This window comes from Triticum dicoccoides, chromosome 2B (genome assembly GCF_002162155.2).
Source record: "Triticum dicoccoides isolate Atlit2015 ecotype Zavitan chromosome 2B, WEW_v2.0, whole genome shotgun sequence".
Taxonomy (NCBI): domain Eukaryota; kingdom Viridiplantae; phylum Streptophyta; class Magnoliopsida; order Poales; family Poaceae; genus Triticum; species Triticum dicoccoides.
The window spans coordinates 775597585-775620589 of record NC_041383.1 but is presented as its reverse complement, the minus strand read 5'-3'; the positions used below and the strand labels follow the sequence as shown (position 1 = coordinate 775620589).

Below are 23005 nucleotides of genomic sequence, written 5' to 3'. Positions count from 1 at the left end.
ATCTGCAGCAAAGTGTTTAGTAGCAAAGTAATATGATAGTGGTGATAACGGTAACAAAAGTAAGGACAGCAAAAGTAATGTTCTTGGTGTTTTGTAGTGATTGTAACAGTAGCAACGGAAAAGTAAATAAGCGAGAACTAGTATATGGAAAACTCGTAGGCACCGGATTAGTGATGGATAATTATGCCGGATGCGGTTCGTCATGTAACAGTCATAACATAGGGTGACACAGAACTAGCTCCAATTCATCAATGTAATGTAGGCATGTATTCCGTATATAGTCATACGTGTTTATGGAAAAGAACTTGCATGACATCTTTTGTCCTACCCTCCCGTGGCAGCGGGGTCCTATTGGAAACTAAGGGATATTAAGGTCTCCTTTTAATAGAGAACCGGAACAAAGCATTAGCACATAGTGAATACATGAACTCCTCAAACTATGGTCATCACCGGGAGTGGTCCCGATTATTGTCACTTCGGGTAGCCGGATCATAACACATAGTAGGTGACTATAGACTTGCAAGATAGGATCAAGAACACATATATATTCATGAAAACATAATAGGTTCAGATCTGAAATCATGGCACTCGGACCCTAGTGACAAGCATTAAGCATAGCAAAGTCATAGCAACATCAATCTCAGAACATAATGGATACTAGGGATCAAACCCTAACAAAACTGACTCGATTACATGATAAATCTCATCCAACCCATCACCGTCCAGCAAGCCTACGATGGAATTACTCACGCACGGCAGTGAGCATTGTGAAATTGGTGATGGAGAATGGTTGATGATGACGACGGCAGCGAATCCCCCTCTCCGGAGCCCCGAACGGACTCCAGATCAGCCCTCCTGAGAGAGATTAAGGCTTGGTGGCGGCTCCGTATCGTAAAACGCAGTGATTTCTTCTCTCTGATTTTTTTTCTTCCCGAAAGCCAATAAATAGAGTTGGAGTTGGCATCGGAGGGCCACTAGGGGGCCCACGAGGTAGGGGCACGCCCTAGGGGGAGGGGGCGCGCCCCCACCCTCGTGAACAGGGTGTAGGCCCCCTGGTCTTCATCTTTGGCGAGGATTTTTTATTATTTATTCTGAGATATTCCGTGGAGTTTCAGGTCATTCCGAGAACTTCTGTTTTCTGCACAAAAAACAACACCATGGCAATTTTGCTGAAAACAACGTCAGTCCGGGTTAGTTTCATTCAAATCATACAAGTTAGAGTCCAAAACAAGGGCAAAAGTATTTGGAAAAGTAGATACGACGGAGACGTATCAGCAAGCATCTTACGGAAAGCACCATGAATAAAATGTGAACCACCAACAGTCATAAGATATCTAGGGACTCCAAACCTCGGAAAAATAATTTCTTTAAGCATTTTAATAGAAGTGTTATGATCAGCACTACTAGTTGGAATAGCTTCTACCCACTTAGTAACGTAATCAACAACAACTAAAATATGAGTATAACCATTAGAGGCAGGAAAAGGTCCCATATAATCAAAGCCCCAAACATCAAACGGTTCAATAAGAAGAGAATAATTCATAGGCATTTCTTGACGTCTACTAATGTTACCTATTCACTGACATTCATCACAAGATAAGACAAACTTACGAGCATCTTTGAAGAGAGTAGGCCAATAAAAACCAGATTGTAGTACCTTGTGTGCAGTCCTATCTCCAGCGTGGTGTCCTTCATAAGATTCAGAGTGACACTTGCGTAGGATCTGTACCTGTTCATGCTCAGGCACACAACGTCTAATAACACCATCTACTCCTTCTTTATAAAGGTGTGGGTCATCCCAGAAGTAATGTCTTATATCATAGAAGAACTTTTTCTTTTGCTGGTATGTGAAACTAGGCGGTATAAATTTAGCAACAATGTAATTAGCATAATCAGCATACCAAGGAGCAGTACGAGAAGCATTAACGACTGCTATTGTTCATCAGGAAAGCTATCATCAATAGGCAGTGGGTCATCAAGAACATTCTCTAACCTAGACAAGTTGTCTGCAACGAGGTTCTCAACTCCCTTTCTATCAATAATATGTAAATCAAATTCTTGGAGCAGGAGAACCCATCTAATGAGCCTAGGCTTAGCAACTTTATTTTCCATAAGATATTTAATAGCAGCATGATCAGTGTGAATAGTAACTTTGGAATCAACAATATAAGGTCTAAACTTATCACATGCAAACACAACTGCTAAGAACTCTTTTTCAGTAGTAGCATAATTTCTCTGGGCAGTATCAACACTCTTACTAGTATACTGGATAACATTCAATTTCTTATAAACTCTTTGCCCTAGAACAACACCTACAGCATAATCACTAGCATCACACATAATTTCAAAAGGTAAATTCCAATCAGGTGGCTGAACAATAGGTGCAGTGATCAAAGCTTTCTTAAGTATTTCAAATGCTTCTACACAATCATCATCAAAGACAAAAGGAATATCTTTCTGCAATAAATTAGTCAGAGGCCTAGAGATTTTAGGAAAGTCCTTAATGAACCTCCTATAAAAACCGACATGATCAAGGAAACATCTTATACCTTTTATGTCCTTGGGACATGGCATCTTTTCAATAACATCAACCTTGGCTTTATCAACTTCAATACCTCTCTCAGAAATCTTATGCCCCAAGACAATGCCTTCATTAACCATAAAGTGACACTTTTCCCAATTCAGGACAATACTAGCGTCTTCGCATCTCTGCAAAACTCGATCAAGGTTGCTCAAACAATCATCAATAGAGGATCCATAAACAGAGAAGTCATCCATGAATACCTCACAAATCTTTTCACAAAAATCAGAGAATATAGCCATCATACATCTTTGAAAGGTAGCAGTTGCATTACATAAACCAAAAGGCATACGTCTATAAGCAAAAGTACCGAAAGGGCAAGTAAAGGTAGTTTTTGATTGATCCCCAGCTGACACAGGTATTTGAGAGAAACCAGAATAACCACCTAGGAAGCAGAAATGTGTGTGTTTGGATAGTCTTTCTAGCATTTGATCAATAAAAGGTAAAGGGTAATGATCTTTCTTAGTAGCCTTATTTAATTTACGGAAATCAATTACCATCCTATAACCTGTAATAATTCTTTGCGGGATCAGTTCATCTTTATCATTAGGAACAACGGTAATACCTCCCTTTTTAGGAACACAATGGACAGGGCTTACCCAATCACTATCAGCAACGGGATAAATTATACCTGCCTCGAGGAGCTTTAGTATCTCCTTTCTTACCACTTCTTTCATCTTGGGATTCAGTCGTCGTTGAGGATCTCTAACTGGTTTGGCATCTTTCTCCATTGAAATTTTGTGTTGGCATAATGTGGGACTAATGCCCTTAAGATCATCCAGAGTATATCCAATAGCATCTCGGTGCTTCTTCAGAGTTTTCAATAACATTTCTTCTTCTTGCTCTGAAAGGTTAGCACTAATAATAACATGATATATTTTCCTTTCATCAAGATAAGCATAGTTAAGATTATCAGGTAATGGTTTGAGTTCAAACACGGGATCACCCTTGGGTGGAGGGGGATCCCCAAGAATTTCAACAGGAAGGTTATGTTTCAGCATAGGTTCCTATTTAAGGAACGCTTCATCTATTTCCCTTCTTTCCTTCATAAACATATCGTTTTCATGGTCTAGCAAATATTGTTCTAACGGATCAGTAGGAGGCACGGCAAGCAAGACCAATAATCTCATCCTTACTAGGTGGTTCCATATCACGAGGTTGTCTATGAAACTTAGCAAAATTAAACTCATGAGACATACCATCTAAGCCAACGGTGACAGTGTCTTTTTCACAATCAATCCTAGCACTAGCTGTGTTCAAGAAGGGTCTACCAAAAATAATGGGACAAAAATCATCTTGTGGGGAACCAAGAACAAGAAAATCAGCAGGATATTTAACCTTCCCACACAAAACATCAACATCTCTAACAATCCCAACTGGTTTAATGGTATCCCTATTAGCAAGCTTAATGATAACATCAATGTCTTCTAATTCAACGGGTGCAATGTCATGCATAATTTCTTTATATAAGGTATAAGGTATTGCACTAGCACTAGCACCCATATCACATAAACCATGATAACAATAATCTCCTATTTTAACAGAAATAATAGGCATGCCTACGACAGGTCTATGTATCTTAGTATCAGGTCTAGCAATATTAGCAGTCTCATCACAGAAATAAATAACATGCCCATCTAAATCATCATCCAAGAGATCTTTAACCATAGCAATACTAGGTTCAACATTGATTTGCTCAGGAGGTGTATAAGTCCTAGTATTACTCTTACGAGCAACAGTCGAAGTTTTAGCATGATCCTTTATCCTAACAAGAAATGGGGGTTTCTCAACATAAGTAGTAGGAACAATAGGATCACTATAGGTGATAGTCTTTTCTTCAACTGTAATAGGTGCAACTACTTTCACTTCAACAGGAGGATTATATTTAAACCACTTCTCTTTAGGGAGATCAACGTGAGTAGCAAAAGATTCACAGAAAGAAGCTACTATCTCAGAGTCAAGTCCATATTTAGCGCTAAATGTACGAAAAGCATTGGTATCCATAAAAGATTTAACACAATCAAACTTAGGTGTCATACCTGACTCCTTACCATCATCAGAACCCCAATCTTCAGAGTTGCATTTAATTCTTTCCAATAAGTCCCATTTGAAATCAATAGTCTTCAGCATATAAGAACCAGCGCAGGAAGTATCGAGCAGGTTGTGATCATTGAGAGAAAGCCGAGCATAAATTTTTTGAATAATCATTTCCTAGGAGAGCTCATGATTGGGGCATGAATATGACATTGATTTAAGCCTCCCCCAAGCTTGAGCGATGCTTTCTCCTTCACAAGGCCAGAAATTATATATGTAATTACGATCACGATGAACAAGATGCATAGGATAGAACTTCTGGTGAAATTCCAACTTTAATCGTTTATAATTCCAAGATCCCGTATCATCACATAGCCTATACCATGTCAATCCATCTCCCTTCAAAGATAAAGGGAAGACCTTCCTTTTGACAACATCATCGAGAATACCTGCAAGCTTAAATAATCCACAAACTTCATCCACAAAGATAAGGTGTAAATCGGGATGCAATGTTCCATCTCCTGCAAATGGATTAGCTAGCAGTTTCTCTATCATACCCGAAGGAATCTCAAAGTAAATATTTTCAAAAAGTTCAGTAGGTTGAGGAGCAACTCTTTGCTCTTCTAGTCGGGGCGAAGATACCCCGAATAAGCCCCTCAAAGGATTTGTTTCCATAGTGACAAGTAACAGAAAATTTCAGCACACTATATAAATGTTTCCTTACCAAGTTCCACTCACCAAAAGCGCTACACTCCCCGGCAACGGCGCCAGAAAAGAGTCTTGGTGATCCACAAGTGTAGGGGATCTATCGTAGTCCTTTCGATAAGTAAGAGTGTCGAATCCAACGAGGAGCAGAAGGAAATGATAAGCGGTTTTCAGTAAGGTTTTCTCTGCAAGCACTGAAATTGTAGGTAATATATAGTTTTGTGATAAGATAAATAGTAACGAGTAACAAGTAAATAAAGTAAATAAAGTGCAGCAAGGTGGCCCAATCCTTTATGTAGCAAAGGATAAGCCTGAACAATTTCTAATAATGAGAAAGGAGCTCCCGAGGACACATGGGAATTATCGTCAAGCTAGTTTTCATCACGTTCATATGATTCGCGTTCGGTACTTTGATAATTTGATATGTGGGTGGACCGGTGCTTGGGTATTGCCTTTACTTGGACAAGCATCCCACTTATGATCAACCCCTATTGCAAGCATCCGCAACTACAAAGGAAGTATTAGGGTAAACCTAACCACAACATTAAACATATGGATCCAAATCAGCCCCTAACGAAGCAACGCATAAACTAGGGTTTAAGCTTCTGTAACTCTAGCAACCCATCATCTACTTATTACTTCCCAATGCCTTCCTCTAGGCCCAAATAATGGTGAAGTGTCATGTACTCGACGTTCACATAACACCACTAGAGGAAAAGACAACATACATCTCATCAAAATATTGAATGAATACCAAATTCACATGACTACTAATAGAAAGACTTCACCCATGTCCTTAGGAACAAACGTAACTACTCACAAAGCATATTCATGTTCATAATCAGAGGATTAATAATATGCATTAAGGATCTGAACATATGATCTTCCACCAAGTAAACCAATTAGCATCAACTACAAGGAGTAATCAACACTACTAGCAACCCACATGTACCAATTTGTGGTTTTGATACAAGATTGGATACAAGAGATGAACTAGGGTTTTGAGAGGAGATGGTGCTAGTGAAGATGTTGATGGAGATTGACCCCCTCCCGATGAGAGGATCGTTGGTGATGACGTTGGTGATCATTTCCCCCTCCTGGAGGGAAGTGTCCCTGGCAGAACAGCTCCGCCAGAGCCCTAGATTGGTTCCGCCAAGGTTCCGCCTCGTGGCGGCAGAGTTTCGTCCCGTAAGCTTGCCCCCGATTTTTTCCAGGGTAAAAGCCCTCATATAGCAGAAGATGGACACCGGGGGCCCAGGAGACAGGGGCGCGCCCAGTAGGGGTGGGCGCGCCCCCCACCCTCCTGGGAAGGGTGTGGGCCCCCTGATGTAATTCTTTTGCCCAATAATTATTATTAATTCCAAAAACATGTTTCGTGGAGTTTCAGGATTTTTGGAGCAGTGCAGAATAGGTTTTCAATGTTTGCTCCTTTTCCAGCCAGAATTCCAGCTGCCGACATTCCCCCTCTTCATGGTAAACCTTGTAAAATAAGAGATAATAGCCATAAGTATTGAGATATAATGTGTAATAACAGCCCATAATGCAATAAATATTTATATAAAAGCATGATGCAAAATGGACGTATCACCTATCTATTTGCTTTTATGTTGAGTCATCATCCTCTTATTCAAAAGCACCCGCTGGAGAGCACTGCTGTCATTTGCATACATTACTGCTAACTTATATTGAGTATGACTATGAATGGATCTCTTTTACCATTAATTACAATGTTTAGTCAGTCCTTGATCTTCAGAGGTGCTCTGCATTTATGTTTTGCGGTCTCAGAAAGGGCTAGCGAGATACCATCGTGTTATATCATATTATAATTGTTTTGAGAAAGTGTTGTCATCTGAGATTTATTATTATTGCTCGCTAGTTGATTATGCCATTGATATGAGTAAACATGAGACCTAAGTGTTATTGTGGATATGGTTAGTTCATAATCTTTGTTGAAAACTTGAATGCTGGCTTTACATATTTGCAACAACAAGAGCAAACAGAGTTTGTAAAACTTTTTCTTTATCACTTTCAGTTTATCAACTGAATTGCTTAAGGACAAGCAAAGGTTTAAGCTTGGGGAGTTGATACGTCTCCGTCGTATCTACTTTTCCAAACACTTTTGCCCTTGTTTTGGACTCTAACTTGCATGATTTGAATGGAACTAACCCGGACTGACGTTGTTTTCAGCAGAACTATCATGGTGTTATTTTTGTACAGAAATAAAAGTTCTCGGAATGACCACAAAATCCACGGAGCAACTTTTTGGAATTAATAAAAAATATTGGTGAAAGAATCAACGTCAGGGGGCCCACAACCTATCCACGAGGGTGGGGCGTGCCCCCTGCCTCGTGGGCCCCCTGGAGCTCCACCGACCTCAACTCCAACTCCATATATTCACGTTCGGGGAGAAAAAATAAGAGAGAAGGATTCATCATGTTTTACGATATAGAGCCGCCGCCAAGCCCTAAACTCTCTCGGGAGGGCTGATCAGGAGTCCGTTCGGGGCTCCGGAGAGGGGAATCCGTCGCCATCGTCATCATCAAGCATCCTCCATCACCAATTTCATGATGCTCACCGTCATGCGTGAGTAATTCCATCATAGGCTTGCTGGACGGTGATGGGTTGGATGAGATTTACCACGTAATCGAGTTAGTTTTGTTAGGTTTGATCCTTAGTATCCTATATGTTCTGAGATTGATGTTGCTATGACTTTGCTATGCTTAATGCTTGTCACTAGGGCCCGAGTGCCATGATTTCAAATCTGAACCTATTATATTTTCTTGAATATATGTGAATTCTTGATCCTATCTTGCAAGTCTATAGTCACCTATTATGTGTTATGATCCGACAACCCCGAATTGACAATAATCGGGACCACTCTCGGTGATGACCGTAGTTTGAGGAGTTCGTGTATTCATTAAGTGTTAATGATTTGGTCCAGTACTCTATTAAAAGGAGGCCTTAATATCCCTTAGTTTCCAATAGGACCCTGCTGCCACGGGAGGGTAGGACAAAAGATGCCATGCAAGTTCTTTTCCATAAGCACGTATGACTATATTCGGAATACATGCCTACATTTCATTGATGAACTGGAGCTAGTTCTGTCTCATCCTATGTTATAACTATTACATGAGGAATCACATCCGACATAATCATCCATCACTGATCCAATGCCTACGAGCTTTTCACATATTGCTCTTTGCTTAGTTACGTTACCGTTGCTACTGTTATAATTACTACAAAACTGCTGCTGTTACTTTTGTCACTATTACCGTTACTTCCATACTACTTTGCTACTAAATACTTTGGTGCAGATACTAAGTTATCCAGGTGTGATTGAATTGACAACTCAATTGCTAATACTTGAGAATATTCTTTGGCTCCCCTTGTGTCGAATCAATAAATTTGGGTTGAATACTCTATCCTCGAAAACTATTGCGATCCCCTATACTTGTGGGTTATCAAGAGCACCAACTAAGGAAGACACCCAGAGGCTGGTGACTGGGAGTCAAGCAAGAGGATGGCCAGGGATGCTTGGATCACTTGACTGTATGCACTGGACATGGAAGAGTTGTCCTGCAGGCCGGAAGGGTCAGTACAAAGGCCACTGCAACGATCCAACGATCATTCTTGGGGTAGTTGCAACGAAAGATCTTTGGATATGACATTCATTGTTTGGTTGTCTGGCTCTCACAATGACTTGAATGTGTTGTCGGGATCACCTCTATTTTTTAGGCTATTAAAGGTGAAGCTCCTACTCCTGACTACTCGGTCAACTGGCATAACAACTCGATGGGTTACTACCTTGTGGATGACATCTATCCACCATGGGTCACCTTGGTCAAAACAATTCCACGTCCAAAAGGAAAGAAAAACATTCACTTCGCCCAATGTCAAGAAGCTGCTAGGAAAGATGTTGAGAGAGCTTTGGGTGTGCTTCAGAAGCGTTTTGCAATTGTTCGTGGCCCTGTCGAGTACTGGAACTTCAAGGTTCTATGGTGGATCATGACTTGTTGCATCATATTGCATAACATGATCATTGAAGATGGGAGAGTTAAGCCGGAGAACTTTCGGTACATCACCAACGGGACTCCGGCTAAGCCAGAGTATGATACGAACATAATCTCGGCATTCCTTGAGGAGCATCCCAAGATTGAGAACCGTCAAGTTCATTCTCAGCTCCAACAAGATCTAGTGAAGCATCACTAGGAGCGTCTTAGCGAGTCCTAGTTGTTCTATCACATGCTACTTTGCTACATTTGAATCATTCGGCGTGTTTAAATTTGAATAATTCGCACTGTAAACTTTAAATTTGGTTTGTAAACTATATTGATGATTTGCTTGAACATTACATTTATGTTTAGTTTATATATGTGTGCTAATCTGTTGTTGCAAATTATACTATAACTGCAAATTTTAGAAAACTTTTTAATCCAACAAAATGTAGGGATCGGCTAGGTCTAGCCGAAACCTACATTAGTGAAGTATATGTACTTCACTAAGATTTTACTCCACCGGATACTCCACTATTTTTAGGGGATCAGTTAGAGTTGCCCTAAGAGCATCTCCAACAAACGTGTTATATAAGCCGCTCGCTGAAAAAAAAATGCTTATATAGCGTGCGCGACCAAAAACAAGGCTCCAACAGAAGCTGTAAAATAAAGCATGCACATAACGAAGCTGTAAATTTAGCACACGTGGGCTACCGGGCTGCAAATTTGGGGCACCGGCCTGTGCGCGCGGGCTGGTTCATGTGGGGCCGATGGGTTGGGCACCGGGTTTTTGTGCGTCTAGTAAACCTCCCGCACGCAAAAACACTATTTAAGTTGTGTAAAACTTTTTTAGGGTGCCGCCAGCGCGTGTCTGTTGGAGATGCTCTAAGATGTTTAGATATGCCTGTAAGATTAAACCTACCTTTTTCGAAAGAAAAAACACCACAACCCCTTGCGGTTGCGGAGACCGAGTCTACAAGAAGAAATTTCCCGTGCTCACTTAGCAGCCTAGCCAATGTACGGGTGGCGGTGCGTTTGATGGTTGCACGGTGAGACACCACGTTGGCTACCTTCTTTACTATATCTTGTATTTATCGTACTTTTGCCTTGGGGGGTCTCTTCCTCATTTAACAAATGTCTGGAACTTTGGATTAAGAATTGGTGAAATACCAGGCAATCCGAAACTCTCTTAACTGATATTCAAGAGAAAAGGATTCTAGAAAGATTCATAGAATTAGAAGAACTTTCTCTTTTGGACGAGATGATAAAAGGGAAACTAAAGACACATGTACAAAAACCTCCTACAGGAATACACAAGGAAATAATAGAATGGGTCAAAATAAATAATGAGGATCATCTCCATACCATTTTGCATTTCTCGACAAATATAATCTGTTTGGCTATTCTAAGTGGTTCTTTTTTTCTGGGTAAAGAGGAACTTGTCATTTTGAATTCTTGGGTTCAGGAATTCTTCTATAATTTAAAGCCTCCTAGCCAACGTACGGGGAGCGACTAGTATAGAAAATGGCCCTCTGGTACAAGAATAGAAAAACCGAAGCTGGGCCATTGGATTGAGGATGGATGGCACTGATTCTGCTCGAGGATGTGTACAAACAAATGCATGTTTCTGTGCAAAAAGGACCTTCGTCTCTATTGAATTTGCTTCCTACATTATGTGCCATCAAACGAGAGCCACACCCGTTTATCACCTCCCAACTGATTCCTGACGGCGGCGGCGCTCCAGCTCCGGCGTCACAGCGGCGTGATCTCAGCGGTGACCATGGGTGGCGACTGCGACGACCCGTCGTTGGACTGGTAAGGCCCCGCTCCTCCTCCTCTTCTTCACCCCCCCCCCCCAGTCATCCTCTTAATTTTCTACGATTGTTGGTCTAGGTCTCGATAATTTCTAGGGTTCATGGTCCGGTGGGAAGATTCAATTATTGTCTTAATTGTGAATACAAATGAGCTCACATGGCGGTCAGATCCCTATTCTAGGATCCGATCTCTCCTTTCTGAAATCAACAAAGGTATGATGAACAAGGGGGGAACTAGCTGTCAGATCCCTGTCTTAGTAGCTGAAAACAATTGTATGGATTAATTTATCAAATGTTTTTACTCTGAGCCTGAACTACAGGGTTGCAATGTTTTGGCATCGGCACTTGTAAAAATATTAGCAGGGGAATAGTATAAAATTAAGCATATATTTTGATATGGTCTTCACATACATGCCATATTGCTGTAAATTAGTTAGGTCTGTTGGTCTGTAAATTAGTTAGGTCTGTTGGTGGATGTCAGGGAAAATGGCTGAGTTTGGTACTTTGATACGATGGAGTGCCACAACTTACATTTGGCATTTTGGCTGACTAATGACGAAATGGTAGTGACCCGAACGTTTTCTGGCAAATTAGTGATAGAAGAGATGAAACTTATAGGCCCAAAAACAATTAATCATACAGCATCGATGTTCTCAACAGAAATATGTGTACTTAGTCTCAAGATGTATATTCTGGACAGAACTGTTGTGTGTTGAACACCTTTCTTATTTGGTCACTCCATTTTTCTTCTACAAACAAAATTAAGCTGAATGTATATCATAATAGCATTGTCCTGAGATGGGATAACTAGAGCTTGGGGTTATGGGTTTCCTGATAAGTAATGTTGCATGTGTACTAGTTAATCAGTTATCAGTCACTCCATTTTGTTAACAAATCTCATTCATAGAGTCTATTTTGTGTTCTCTTTTGGTCACGGTGAAATGTGAGTCTGCATATTGTACATTAAGAATAAATAGAATGTAGCAAGAAGTCAATCCAGTCCTTTAATTTTCTCTCAAAAGAACAGTAAAAATCATTTGCCAATATACGGTCTTCTGTTGTTTCTTATGCATTATGTGCTTTGTACTCCCTCCGTCCCAAAATAAGTGTCTCAACTTTGTACTAGCTCTAGTATAAATTTGTACTAAGCTCAAGACACTTATTTTGGGACGGAGGGAGTAGATACTAGCTGCCCTATAGGCATCAAATATACTGGTTGTACTACAGTCAGAACTAAAATGTTTGGGAGAAATGTCAAGTTGTATATTTTGTAAACCTAAACTTTTGGTCTTGCTTTTCTGTTCTGAAACCTAAATAACAGGGTGATTTGGCATTGTTGCCTCTTGCATGCACATGGTCGTGTTTTCTAATTCTCCTATTTTCTGGCCAGAGGGTTTCAGAATAATTGACCCATCCATGACGTACACAACATTGGCGAGATGAGAGAGCCGTTTGTTCAGCACGGCAGAACCTCGACCAAGGTGAATAATATAGGTTGTACAACAGCGATGGCTGCAGTTTTTTTTTCTAAAATTTGACTAATAAGAAATTTTTGATAGGTGTCAGCTCTCTGTTGTATAACTGAATGGTCGCCAGTGGACAGTACCATGTATGCATTCGACCTCAAGGAGCAATCCTGGTCTGCTCTCGACTCGGCTGGCTAGGTTCCCCTGCCGCTCATTGGCATGGGCGGCACGGTGTTTGTGTTCGGCGTCCGCATCAAGGATCACAAGCTCTACGAGCTCTGCTTCGACACGACCACCAACATGACCTGTTCTTGTATCAAAAATGACCCTCCCATCTTATGTATCAATTGATATTTATGTATGTCTGTTGTGTTGTGTTCTGGTAGGGGTGTTCCAGATGTTTAGTTTTTTTTCTGAAATGTCCAGATGTTTAGTTTTGATTGAAGGGGCTGGCTTAATTTTGTCCATGTACTAAAATATTTGTGATGAGGATTTGTTGTCGTTGATGTTGTGTACCCAAATTTTGTGATAAAGTATTGGCATACCTCTTTGCCCAACTTTCTTGCATAATTAGTGGTGTCCAATAGTGTATTTAAATATGCATGGCTTTTATGAGATTAGTCATTACTGTTGTGCAGAATTGAAATCCTGAAGGACGTAACGAATGGAAAGAAATAGATGAGGTGGTTACTGTAAACGTTGTGTGGCATATCTAACTTTATCGGGGGGTTTCCTGAAATGTACGTTTAAGTGGACTGAGATCCCTCCAGGAAATCTGTGCCATCCACCTTCAATCCAATGGGCCAGCTTTGATTTTTCTATTTTTGCACCGAAGGGCCATTTTCTATACTAGTCGCTCCCCAATGTACGGGAGCCAAGCTGAGCCGCGTTTTCCACCTGCTCCGTCCATCGGACGGGACTCGAAGGAAGGGGGGAATGGAAGGAACGTATCCAACGACCCTTGGCACACACTCAATTCGCGGTCGCCACTACGCGGCCATACCACCGGCGGCCAAATTTTGTGTTTTGACTATTTTCGTAAATTTTAGCTGGATCTGACTCTCGTTTCAAAAATATTCGGGATCTGATCCGTTTTCTACCGCCGAGGTTGATGACGGTAGGGTATAACTGCGTATTGCGGGGATCCCTGACGGTAGGACTTGACTGTGTCGTCATCTCTTTTTGACATGAAAAATACCCTACCTTCAGGACCCTTGTCGGTAGATTGTGCAATCCTACCATTAATGAGTATGGCGGTAGGCTGCTCCTATGTGTGTGTGAATCGTCCTCATGGCGCCCATGCATAAAGCACATCCAGCCATCTCATGCATGCAGCACATCCATCAATCCGTCTCATGCATGTCCATTTGCTCCGCCATCAATCCATCCCATGCATGCACACAGTGCTGATGCATTCACATCGCTCCATGCATGCATCATATCCATCCATCCATCCCTCTCGTGCATGCACACAACAGCCCACGTGCACCGCTGTTTTTAGTATTTTTTAAGCAGCCCACTTTCTGCTTAAGATGAGCAGCACGGGACAGCGCATGCTTTTGCAGTGCAATACAGTTGTTTCAGACCCTACCGTCAAGGATCCCGGCGGTAGGGTATAATAGGCTATCGTCAAGGACCTTGACAGTAGGGTATTTTTCACGTCAGACGGACTTCACGGTGCAGTCAAACCCTATCGTCAGAGATCCTGCCGGTAGGTAGTTAAACCTCAGTCAGAGTCAATGACGGTAAAAAAAAGGGTCAGATTCCGAATTTTTTTGAGACAAGGGTCAGGTCCGTCTAAAGTTTACGAAAAGGGTCAAAACACGAAATTTGGCCACCAATGGCCAACCCTTCCTTCCCTTCGGCTGACCGTACCGTCCGTTTCCACATTTAGCTTTCCGGCAATTTCTCGTGCTGCACCGGCAGGCAGCAGTCATGCTGTTTGCCTGTTTTGTGCTCACATGTGGACCCACACCCGAAGTGTCTACGGTCTACTGCTGCCTACTATGGTCCATGCGCAAGAGTACAATTAATTAGGTAAACGTTTGGATCTAGCGCGCCGGCCGAACTTTGCGTCCGTCGCGCAGGACGTGGGATCAAATCAGATCCAACTGATCACATCGCCCCTTGTGCGGGCCCACTCCTCCTTATCTCTTCCGATTCTTCGTCAACCACATCCATCTTCCCATCACAGCTGCCATGTCTACTAACTCCGATGCCCGACCATGGCCACTACCTTAGGCGCAAGACCATGGCCACGCCCACCCGTGGCGATGCCGCTGCTCGGATCAATGCCGTGTTTTTCTACATCGCACGGCTACGCGTCGGAGATGGGTGACGGCAGTGCGGCGCATCACCGTGAGGTTGTGGGCTTTTGGTGCGACCGGCGGTCACAATTGATGCGAGTCAAACATAAGAGCGGAGATGTTGGAACCAGCTGGGTGCATGCTGCAATCGAAAATAGCAAAAGCTGGAACTGGGCGCGCAATGCTAGAACCAGCAGCAAGGCATGCGACGACTAGCAGCGGGGATGTTGGTGAAAGCTTCAACCGGCATGGAAAAAAGCCTCAACCTGCATCAAAAAAGCTTCAACCATGGAAAAATCATCAACTAGCATGAAAATAGCTTCAACCGCAGAAAAAGCTTCAACCGGTGAAGGAGAAAGCTTCAACCATGGGGAAAAGCTTCAATGGGCAATTGCGAAAAAAAATCTTTGAGTAGCACTGAAAAAAGCTTGAACCGGTGTGTGAAAAAGCTTCAATGGCCATGGAAAGAAGCTTCAAACCCTGGAAATAGCTCCAACCATCGTGAAAAAAGCTTCAAGTGGCATGGAAAAAAAAGCTTCAATCGATACGGCATGCCGACGATGGTGCAAGTGGCGACGCTGGGAGCTGTGGCTCACAGCATGGCGGTGTTGCATCGGCGTGCTAGGACGGCAGCGGCTAATTGCTGCAAACAATGAAAGCGTCGGGCGACGACAGCGAGGGCCGAGCCGGCGGCAGGGGTGAAGGTGAGGAGGTGCAGGGGGTGTGGGACATGCACGTAGGGAGTTGGTCGGGTGGGGAGGAGATGCGGGGAGTTCGTGGGAGCGAGGGAGGGGACGACCGAGTCCAACGCGAACCGTTTTTGATGCGATCATGTGGGGAAGAGATCCAACAGTCGTGCTGGTACTGTGCAGGTCGGATTCAAAGGCCTGGAGGCGACTGACGGAGTGTTTGGGCTGGCGCGCCCGCGCCTAGTACTGGCCAATTAATTAGCCTCGAGTCTAAACTAGATTGGTCTCCTCGTGAATGCCTAGGCCTAGTTTTTACTTTTCATGTGGTAAGCAATTCAAACTATTTAAAAAGAACGCCTAGCCCTAGTTAGTTACTCTTATGCGGACGGAGGCAGCATGCAGGAGACAAACGAGTTTCGTAGGACTTAATCAAAGCTCATCTAACGAATGGATCGGATGAGTTGCTTTCATAAAAAAAAGTATAATTTTTTCAAAAACAAATCAAAAAAATAGAACAGCTGCTTGTACAAGATTTTATGGATCCCACTGTGGAACAAGAACAACCCATCTTTTCCACGTTGGCGCCTCTCTTCTTGAACCAAGTTTTTTTTTTTGAGGGAAATCTCTAACCAAGTCAACACAAAAGGAGTGATGAGAACATTCGTAGCCCCTCCTTCCGTTCCCCCTCACTCACCCTCCCCGTTTGACCCCTTCCACCCAACACTCACCACAAACTCCCATCACAGATGGACACAAAAAGACCATCTCCCTTTCTTCTCCAAGAAAGATATCTCATCGCTCAGGTCTCAGCTCACAGCCAGTCCCTGCACCGGCCCTCTCCTCCTCGTCGCTCGCCAAACAATGGCTTCTTCTTCTTCTTCCAGCCCCCGAAGCAGCCGCGTAGCCACGTGCCTCGTGCTGGCTCTCCTGGTCGTCAGCCTCAGAGAAGCCTCCGCCTGGCGCCCGCTCCGGCCGGCCGGCGACGTGTCCAGCGGTAGCGAGCTGAGGGACCAGGCGATCGTTGACAGGTACCCGCCACTTTTGCCCACCATGCTGCCGAGGGGCCCGGCACCTCCGTCCGCCCCAAGCGGCGGCACCAACGAGGCCGGGAACTGATTAAGCAAGCACAAGGTTTTGCCGTAGGATGGACCTGTCGATCTACAGAATTCGTTAGGCACTAATAGTTGAACAGGATTCTTTGAGTGGGAAACGGACATAGGTCCCCCAAAATTATACCTTCATTCTTTCGTTTTGTCCCTTCAAGTATTTGATTGAAAGAGTTCTGTCTTGACTCATTCAGAATCGATTGTTCATAATCACCGACTAAAGATGATACTGGCAGCAGAAATATCCCAGCTCCTGACCTCTGCAACAACTTTAGAAGATCAGTTTTGCAATCCACAAAGATAATTAGGAAAGGAAAAATCAGTAATACCATTCTTGCCTGAAGAATTTACCCAAGAAAAAGAAATTACATGAATGCTGACTTGGAGCGAAGGTAGCTCCTCTGGATTCCATCTCCACTCCTCCTGGGATGCTATTTTTCCAAAAACTCCAAAATCGTGCCAAGTAATTTTTCTTTTAGACTAGAGTACTGAATGTGGTTAGCCAGAAAATGCTATAATTATAATTTATATGACACTCTTTAGAGATTACTAGAAGACTGCCCCTAGCTAATGGCTTTACAATTTCTCCTAGAAAGATAATTTTTTATCAATACTTTTAAAATAAATAAATAAATTTACATCTCTATGTATAAGTGCAGAATTGGATGAAAACAAAACAAAATATGCATAGTGCTAGTACTGGAGTATGAGTCGCATGCATGCATCAGTTTTTATTTGATTAAAACACTATTTAGGCATCATCTACTATATGCACTGCATGCGTTGGTGGCTCTTAATGGGTAGATCCAATGGCTAATATAGTCCAATTGAGTATATCCAACGGCTAAACTAATTTAGGTGATGTGGCTCAAGGAGAAGCAAGAGAATTCTTAGTAGTGGGGGCGAGCTATTTAGATATAATAGATAATAGATTGTCGTTTTTCATATTCGCAGTTATCTAGCACGTTCTGACAGCTCGAAAAACCAATCGAGTCAATTGGCGAATTAAAATAAGGGATCACTGTTGGAAGTTTCACGGGTATTTTCATACTCACAGCTCAAGCAGCCAATATTTGTACGTACATGACTTGGCATGTTAAATGATAGGCTTGTTTAGGTTGTAACGCTAGGCAAGTTGTTAAAGTAGATAGATCCTCTCTTGTATAGCCTTGGAGTATGGATCAAGTCTACAACAACCTAGCAGCATCATGTAACTTGTTTGCCTATTTAACACGCACGTGTCCCTGCGGTATGCATACGCTTTCACATCTTAGCTTTTACATGGTAACCAGAGCCATCCTCGAGCGCATCCATGGAAGCGTCTTCAAGCTCCTTCCCATCCTCGCCATTCGTGCACGCCGCCACCGAGAAGGTCACGAAGGGCAACCAAGCTCTGTGGTGGGCGACGGTGCTCTCGGCCATCCAGGGAGCACAGATGGCCAAGTACCTCGACATCGAGCGGCCACCACCTCCCATGCAGATCGATGTGACCTCGTCTGATGGCAACCGATGGCAAAGGCGCCGAACCCTGAGTTCCAAATCTGGTATTCTCAAGATCAACAAGTCTTCTCCTATCTCCTGACGACCCTTCCTCGTGAGATAGCCATCCAGGTCGCCTCGTGTCACACCTTTGCCGAGCTCTAGAACACGGTAGAAGGGATGCTTGCATCTCACACCCGTTCCTAGACCACCAACGTCCGGATCGCCCTCGCCAACTTGCAGAAGGGCAACTCCTCCATAACCGACTACGTGGGGAAGATCAAGTCCCTCTGCGACGAACTGATCGCCTCAGGGAAGAAGGTGGACGATGATGACATCGTCTCTCACATCCTGGCCGGGCTAGATGAAGACTTCGACCCGGTGGTATCCGCCACGTGTTCCCGGGTGGAGCCGGTGACCGTGGCCTAGCTGTTTTCACAGCTGCTAAGCTTCGAAACGAGGCTCAATCTTCGCGGCGGAGGTTCCCAGTCCTCTGCCAACGCCGCTACTCGAGGCTGTAGAAACGGCGGAGGTGGTGGTGATCGCGGTCGCAGACAAGGCGACAATGGTGGTGACCGCGGCGGGCGCGGCGGCTACTCCAAACCTGGAGGTCGCGGCGGCGGACATGGCGGCAACAAGGACGATGGTGGAGGCAATTACAACAACAATCATGCTTCTGCCCCTGAGGTCCAGTGCCAGATCTGTGGCAAGATGGGCCATCCAGCCTGGAAGTGCTGGAAGCGCTACGATGAATCCTACAAAGGCGTGGAGGAGAAGTCGGCCAACATTGTTGCAGCATAGTATGGGGTTGACACGAACTGGTACCTGGACAGTGGTGCCACCGATCACATCACAGGAGATCTTGAAAAGCTGACTGTGCGAGATCGTTACACTGGAAACGAGCAGATTCATACTGCCAGTGGATCAGGTATGGTTATCAAACACATTGGTCATTCAGCTATTCATACTCATGATCGAGATCTTTTTCTAAATAATATCCTTCATGTACCTCAAGCCCACAAAAGCCTAATTTCCACTAGCCACCTTGCTGTTGACAATGATTCCAAATTCACCCCTATTCTTTTCTTGTCAAGGAACGGGAAACGAAGAAGGTGCTCCTTTGAGGCAAGGGTAGCAGAGGACTCTACCCAGTTAGGCACACGGGATCCGACACCAAGAAGCATATGCTCAGTGCCACCAAGCTATCTCCGGATAGGTGGCACCGGCGTTTAGGCCACCCATCTCCTCTTATTGTTAGCAAAATCATTAGCAAGAATAATCTCCCGTGTGCAGATTCTTTCAATAAAGATTCTGTATGTGACGTCTGTCAAAATGGCAAAAGTCACCGGTTGTCTTATCCCAAGTCAATAAGTGAATCAAAATTTCCTTTTGAACTTGTGTTTTCTAATGTTTGGGGTCCTGCTATTGAAATAGTAGGAAGGAAGAAATATTATGTGAGTTTCATTGACGATTTCAGTAAATTCACATGGATATATTTGATTAAACACAAGTTTCAAGTCTTTCAAAAGTTTCATGACTTTCAATACCTAGTAGAGCGCCAATTTAATCGCAAGATCCTTGCTCTACAAACAGACTGGGGAGGGGAGTATGAAAGGTTGAACTCCTTCTTCACCAAGATAGGTATATTTCATCACGTTTCGTGCCCTCACGCTCACCAACAAAATGGGGCAGCTGAGAGAAAACATCGACATATTGTCGAAGTGGGTTTATCTCTTCTTACTCAAGCCTATATGCCCTTAAAATTTTGGGATGAGGCCTTCATTGCCGCAACCTATTTGATAACCCGGATTCCTAGCAAAGTCATCAAGTTTGAGACACTCTTTGAAAAAAAATTCCATGAAAAACCCAACTATTCCATCCTTAGAATCTTTGGGTGTGCCTGCTGGCCAAATCTCCGACCCTACAATAAGCACAAGCTTCAATTCCGTTCTAAGCAATGTGCTTTCCTTGGGTATAGAAATCTCCATAAAGGGTTTAAATGTCTTGACATATCCACTGGACGTGTTTATATCTCCAGAGATGTTATTTTTGATGAAAATATTTTTCCCTTTTCTAGTCTTCATCCAAACGCCAGCGCTCGTCTTCGTGCCAAAATTCTACTACTCTCTCCAGAGTTATTAAATCCTTCTGATCATGGAGGTGAATGTTGTGATGATCATGTGTTTAATAATCTTAATCCTGCCACTAATGGAGGTTGTGCTGATGAAAACAGTGAAAAAATAGCACTCCAAATCGTGATTTTATGCAGCATATGCGTCCAAACTGGACCGACACGAGACCCGAGGCGGATCCTGCTGCTATGCCTGCTCCCAAGAGATTCGGCGGCGGCACAGAACCTGGCGCGGAAACTGACTCGGGCACGCCCCCGACACGGCCAGGCGCGTGACACGCAGCGCCAATCGCCCATTCGGGGCGGTAGTTTCGATACAGCCGCACCCTCCTCCGACAGCTGGCGGCGATCGACTGGGTCCGGGTCGCCATCCCCTGTAGGCAATGATGGCGCGCTCCCGACACGAAGCTCTGCGCGTCTGTCGCCTGCGCCAGATTCGGTGGAACCAGCTCCTGGCGCACGGGCGCGTGATCCTACGCCCGACCGAGCGACAGCCGAGGAGGATTCTCTGGTGGTACAAGGTGGTGGATTTTCTGCGCCAACCACTGGATCTCCTGCAGCTACAAACACTGAACGCCCAATACACGGGCTAAAGAAGGTATATTGAAGCCCAAAGTTCCTAATGATGGAACTGCCAGGTATGACAAGAATATTAAAGTTGTAAACTTTGCTGTCACTCAAGAACCTCGTGATCCAGTAGAAGCATTGCAAGATAAAAATTGGAAAAATGCTATGGAAGTAGAATATGATGCACTCATGAAAAATAAAACCTGGCATCTAGTTCCAACTAGACTAGGTAGAAACATTATAGATTGTAAATGGGTGTATAAAGTCAAAAGAAAATCTGATGGCACTATAGATAGGTACAAGGCTAGATTAGTGGCTAAAGGCTTTAAGCAGCGTTATGGTATTGACTATGAAGATACATTTAGTCCAGTTGTTAAAGTAGCCACTATCAGGATGGTTCTATCTATTGCTATGTCCATGGGATGGAGCCTTCGCCAATTGGATGTACAGAATGCGTTTTTACATGGCGTTCTCGAGGAAGAGGTTTATATGCGACAACCACCTGGTTTTGTGGATAATACTAAACCACAACATGTGTGTAGGTTGGACAAAGCTTTATATGGGTTAAAACAGGCATCCAGGGCGTGGTATTCAAGATTGAATTCAAAGCTACAACAACTCGACTTTCCGCCCTCCAAGCGAGACACCTCCTTATTCTATTTCAGGAAAGGGAAGGTGATCATCTTTATGCTCATTTATGTAGATGACATAATTGTTGCTAGTTCCTCTCAAGAGGCTACCTCGGCTTTGCTTAAGAATCCGAAAAGTGAATTTGCCTTAAAGGACTTAGGTGAGTTGCACTATTTCCTAGGCATTGAAGTAAAAAAGATAGATGATGGTATTCTGCTAACCCAAGAAAAATATGCAACAGAGGTACTTAAACGTGTAGGGATGAAGGATTGTAAACCCTCTAGTACACCTCTGTCTACTACTGAACAATTGTCATTGCATGAAGGGGAATTGCTAAGTCCAGAGGAATGGACAAAATACAGAAGTGTAGTTGGGGCACTACAGTACTTAACTTTGACAAGACCTGCTATAGCTTTCTCTGTTAATAAGGTCTGACAATTTTTGCATTCTCCTACATCTCTGCATTGGACAACTGTTAAGAGGATACTAAGATATATTCAAGGAAGTGCTGGAACTGGCCTGAAAATATGTAAGTCACCATCAACAATAGTAAGTACCTTCTCTGATGCAGATTGGGCAGGATGTCCTGATGACAGAAGGTCTACTGGTGGGTTTGCTGTTTTCTTTGGTTCTAACCTTGTATCTTGGAATGCAAAGAAGCAAGCTACAGTTTCACGTTCTAGCACTGAAGCAGAATACAAGTCATTGGAAAATGCAACAGCTGAGGTAATGTGGGTGGAAACCTTACTCGATGAATTGGGAATTGCAAGACCACGTGTCTCTTGCTTGTGGTGTGATAATTTAGGAGCAACTTATCTCTCTGCAAATCCTGTGTTTCATGCAAGAACAAAGCATATAGAAATTGATTTTCACTTTGTTCGTGAATGAGTTGCAAATAAGCTCTTGGACATTAGGTTTATTCCAATATGAGATCAAGTTGAAGATGGCTTCACGAAGCCTCTACAAGCTCGACAACTTCAAGCCTTCAAGAACAATCTCAACCATGAAATGTTTAGATTGAGGGAGGATGTTAAATGATAGGCTTGTTTAGGTTGTAACGTGACACGTATGTGGCACTACTAGGAAAAGGACTATAGATAGGATTGATACTAATGGCGCACCTGGTAAGCAGTGCGCCGCTACTATATACTAATGGCGCACCGGTCGGAGGTGCGCCATTAGTGTGGAAGACACTAATGGCGCACCAGGCACACGGTGCGCCACTAGTATTGATTTTTTTTTCATTTTTCCATACACTCTAATGGCGCATGGTGCCAAAGTGCGCCATTACTAGTTCTACCAAGTAATGGCGCACCTTGTAAGCAGTGCGCCATTAGTATATAATTTTTTTTACTTTTTTACAAAACTGCTAATGGCGCATCGTGTATATTTTCATGAACACTTTTTGATCTCGATCTCGATCCCACCCGCACCCTCCCCCGCTAGCTCCACCGCCGCCGACGACCCACCGCAACCCTTCCCCGCTCCACCGCCGTCGACGAGCA

General features: G+C 43.5%; 1 protein-coding gene and 1 pseudogene across 1 annotated transcript; both read left to right on the top strand.

Annotated features, from left to right (window-relative positions):
• Nucleotides 1–16405: 16405 nt before the first annotated feature.
• On the top strand, nt 16406–16883 carry LOC119368739. Its single transcript, XM_037633909.1, has one exon. It carries the CDS (start codon nt 16449–16451, stop codon nt 16701–16703), a length of 255 nt encoding a protein of 84 aa, XP_037489806.1. The 5' UTR covers nt 16406–16448; the 3' UTR covers nt 16704–16883.
• A 1607-nt stretch (nt 16884–18490) lies between these two features.
• LOC119266291 lies at nt 18491–18629 on the top strand (annotated as a pseudogene).
• Nucleotides 18630–23005: the final 4376 nt, after the last annotated feature.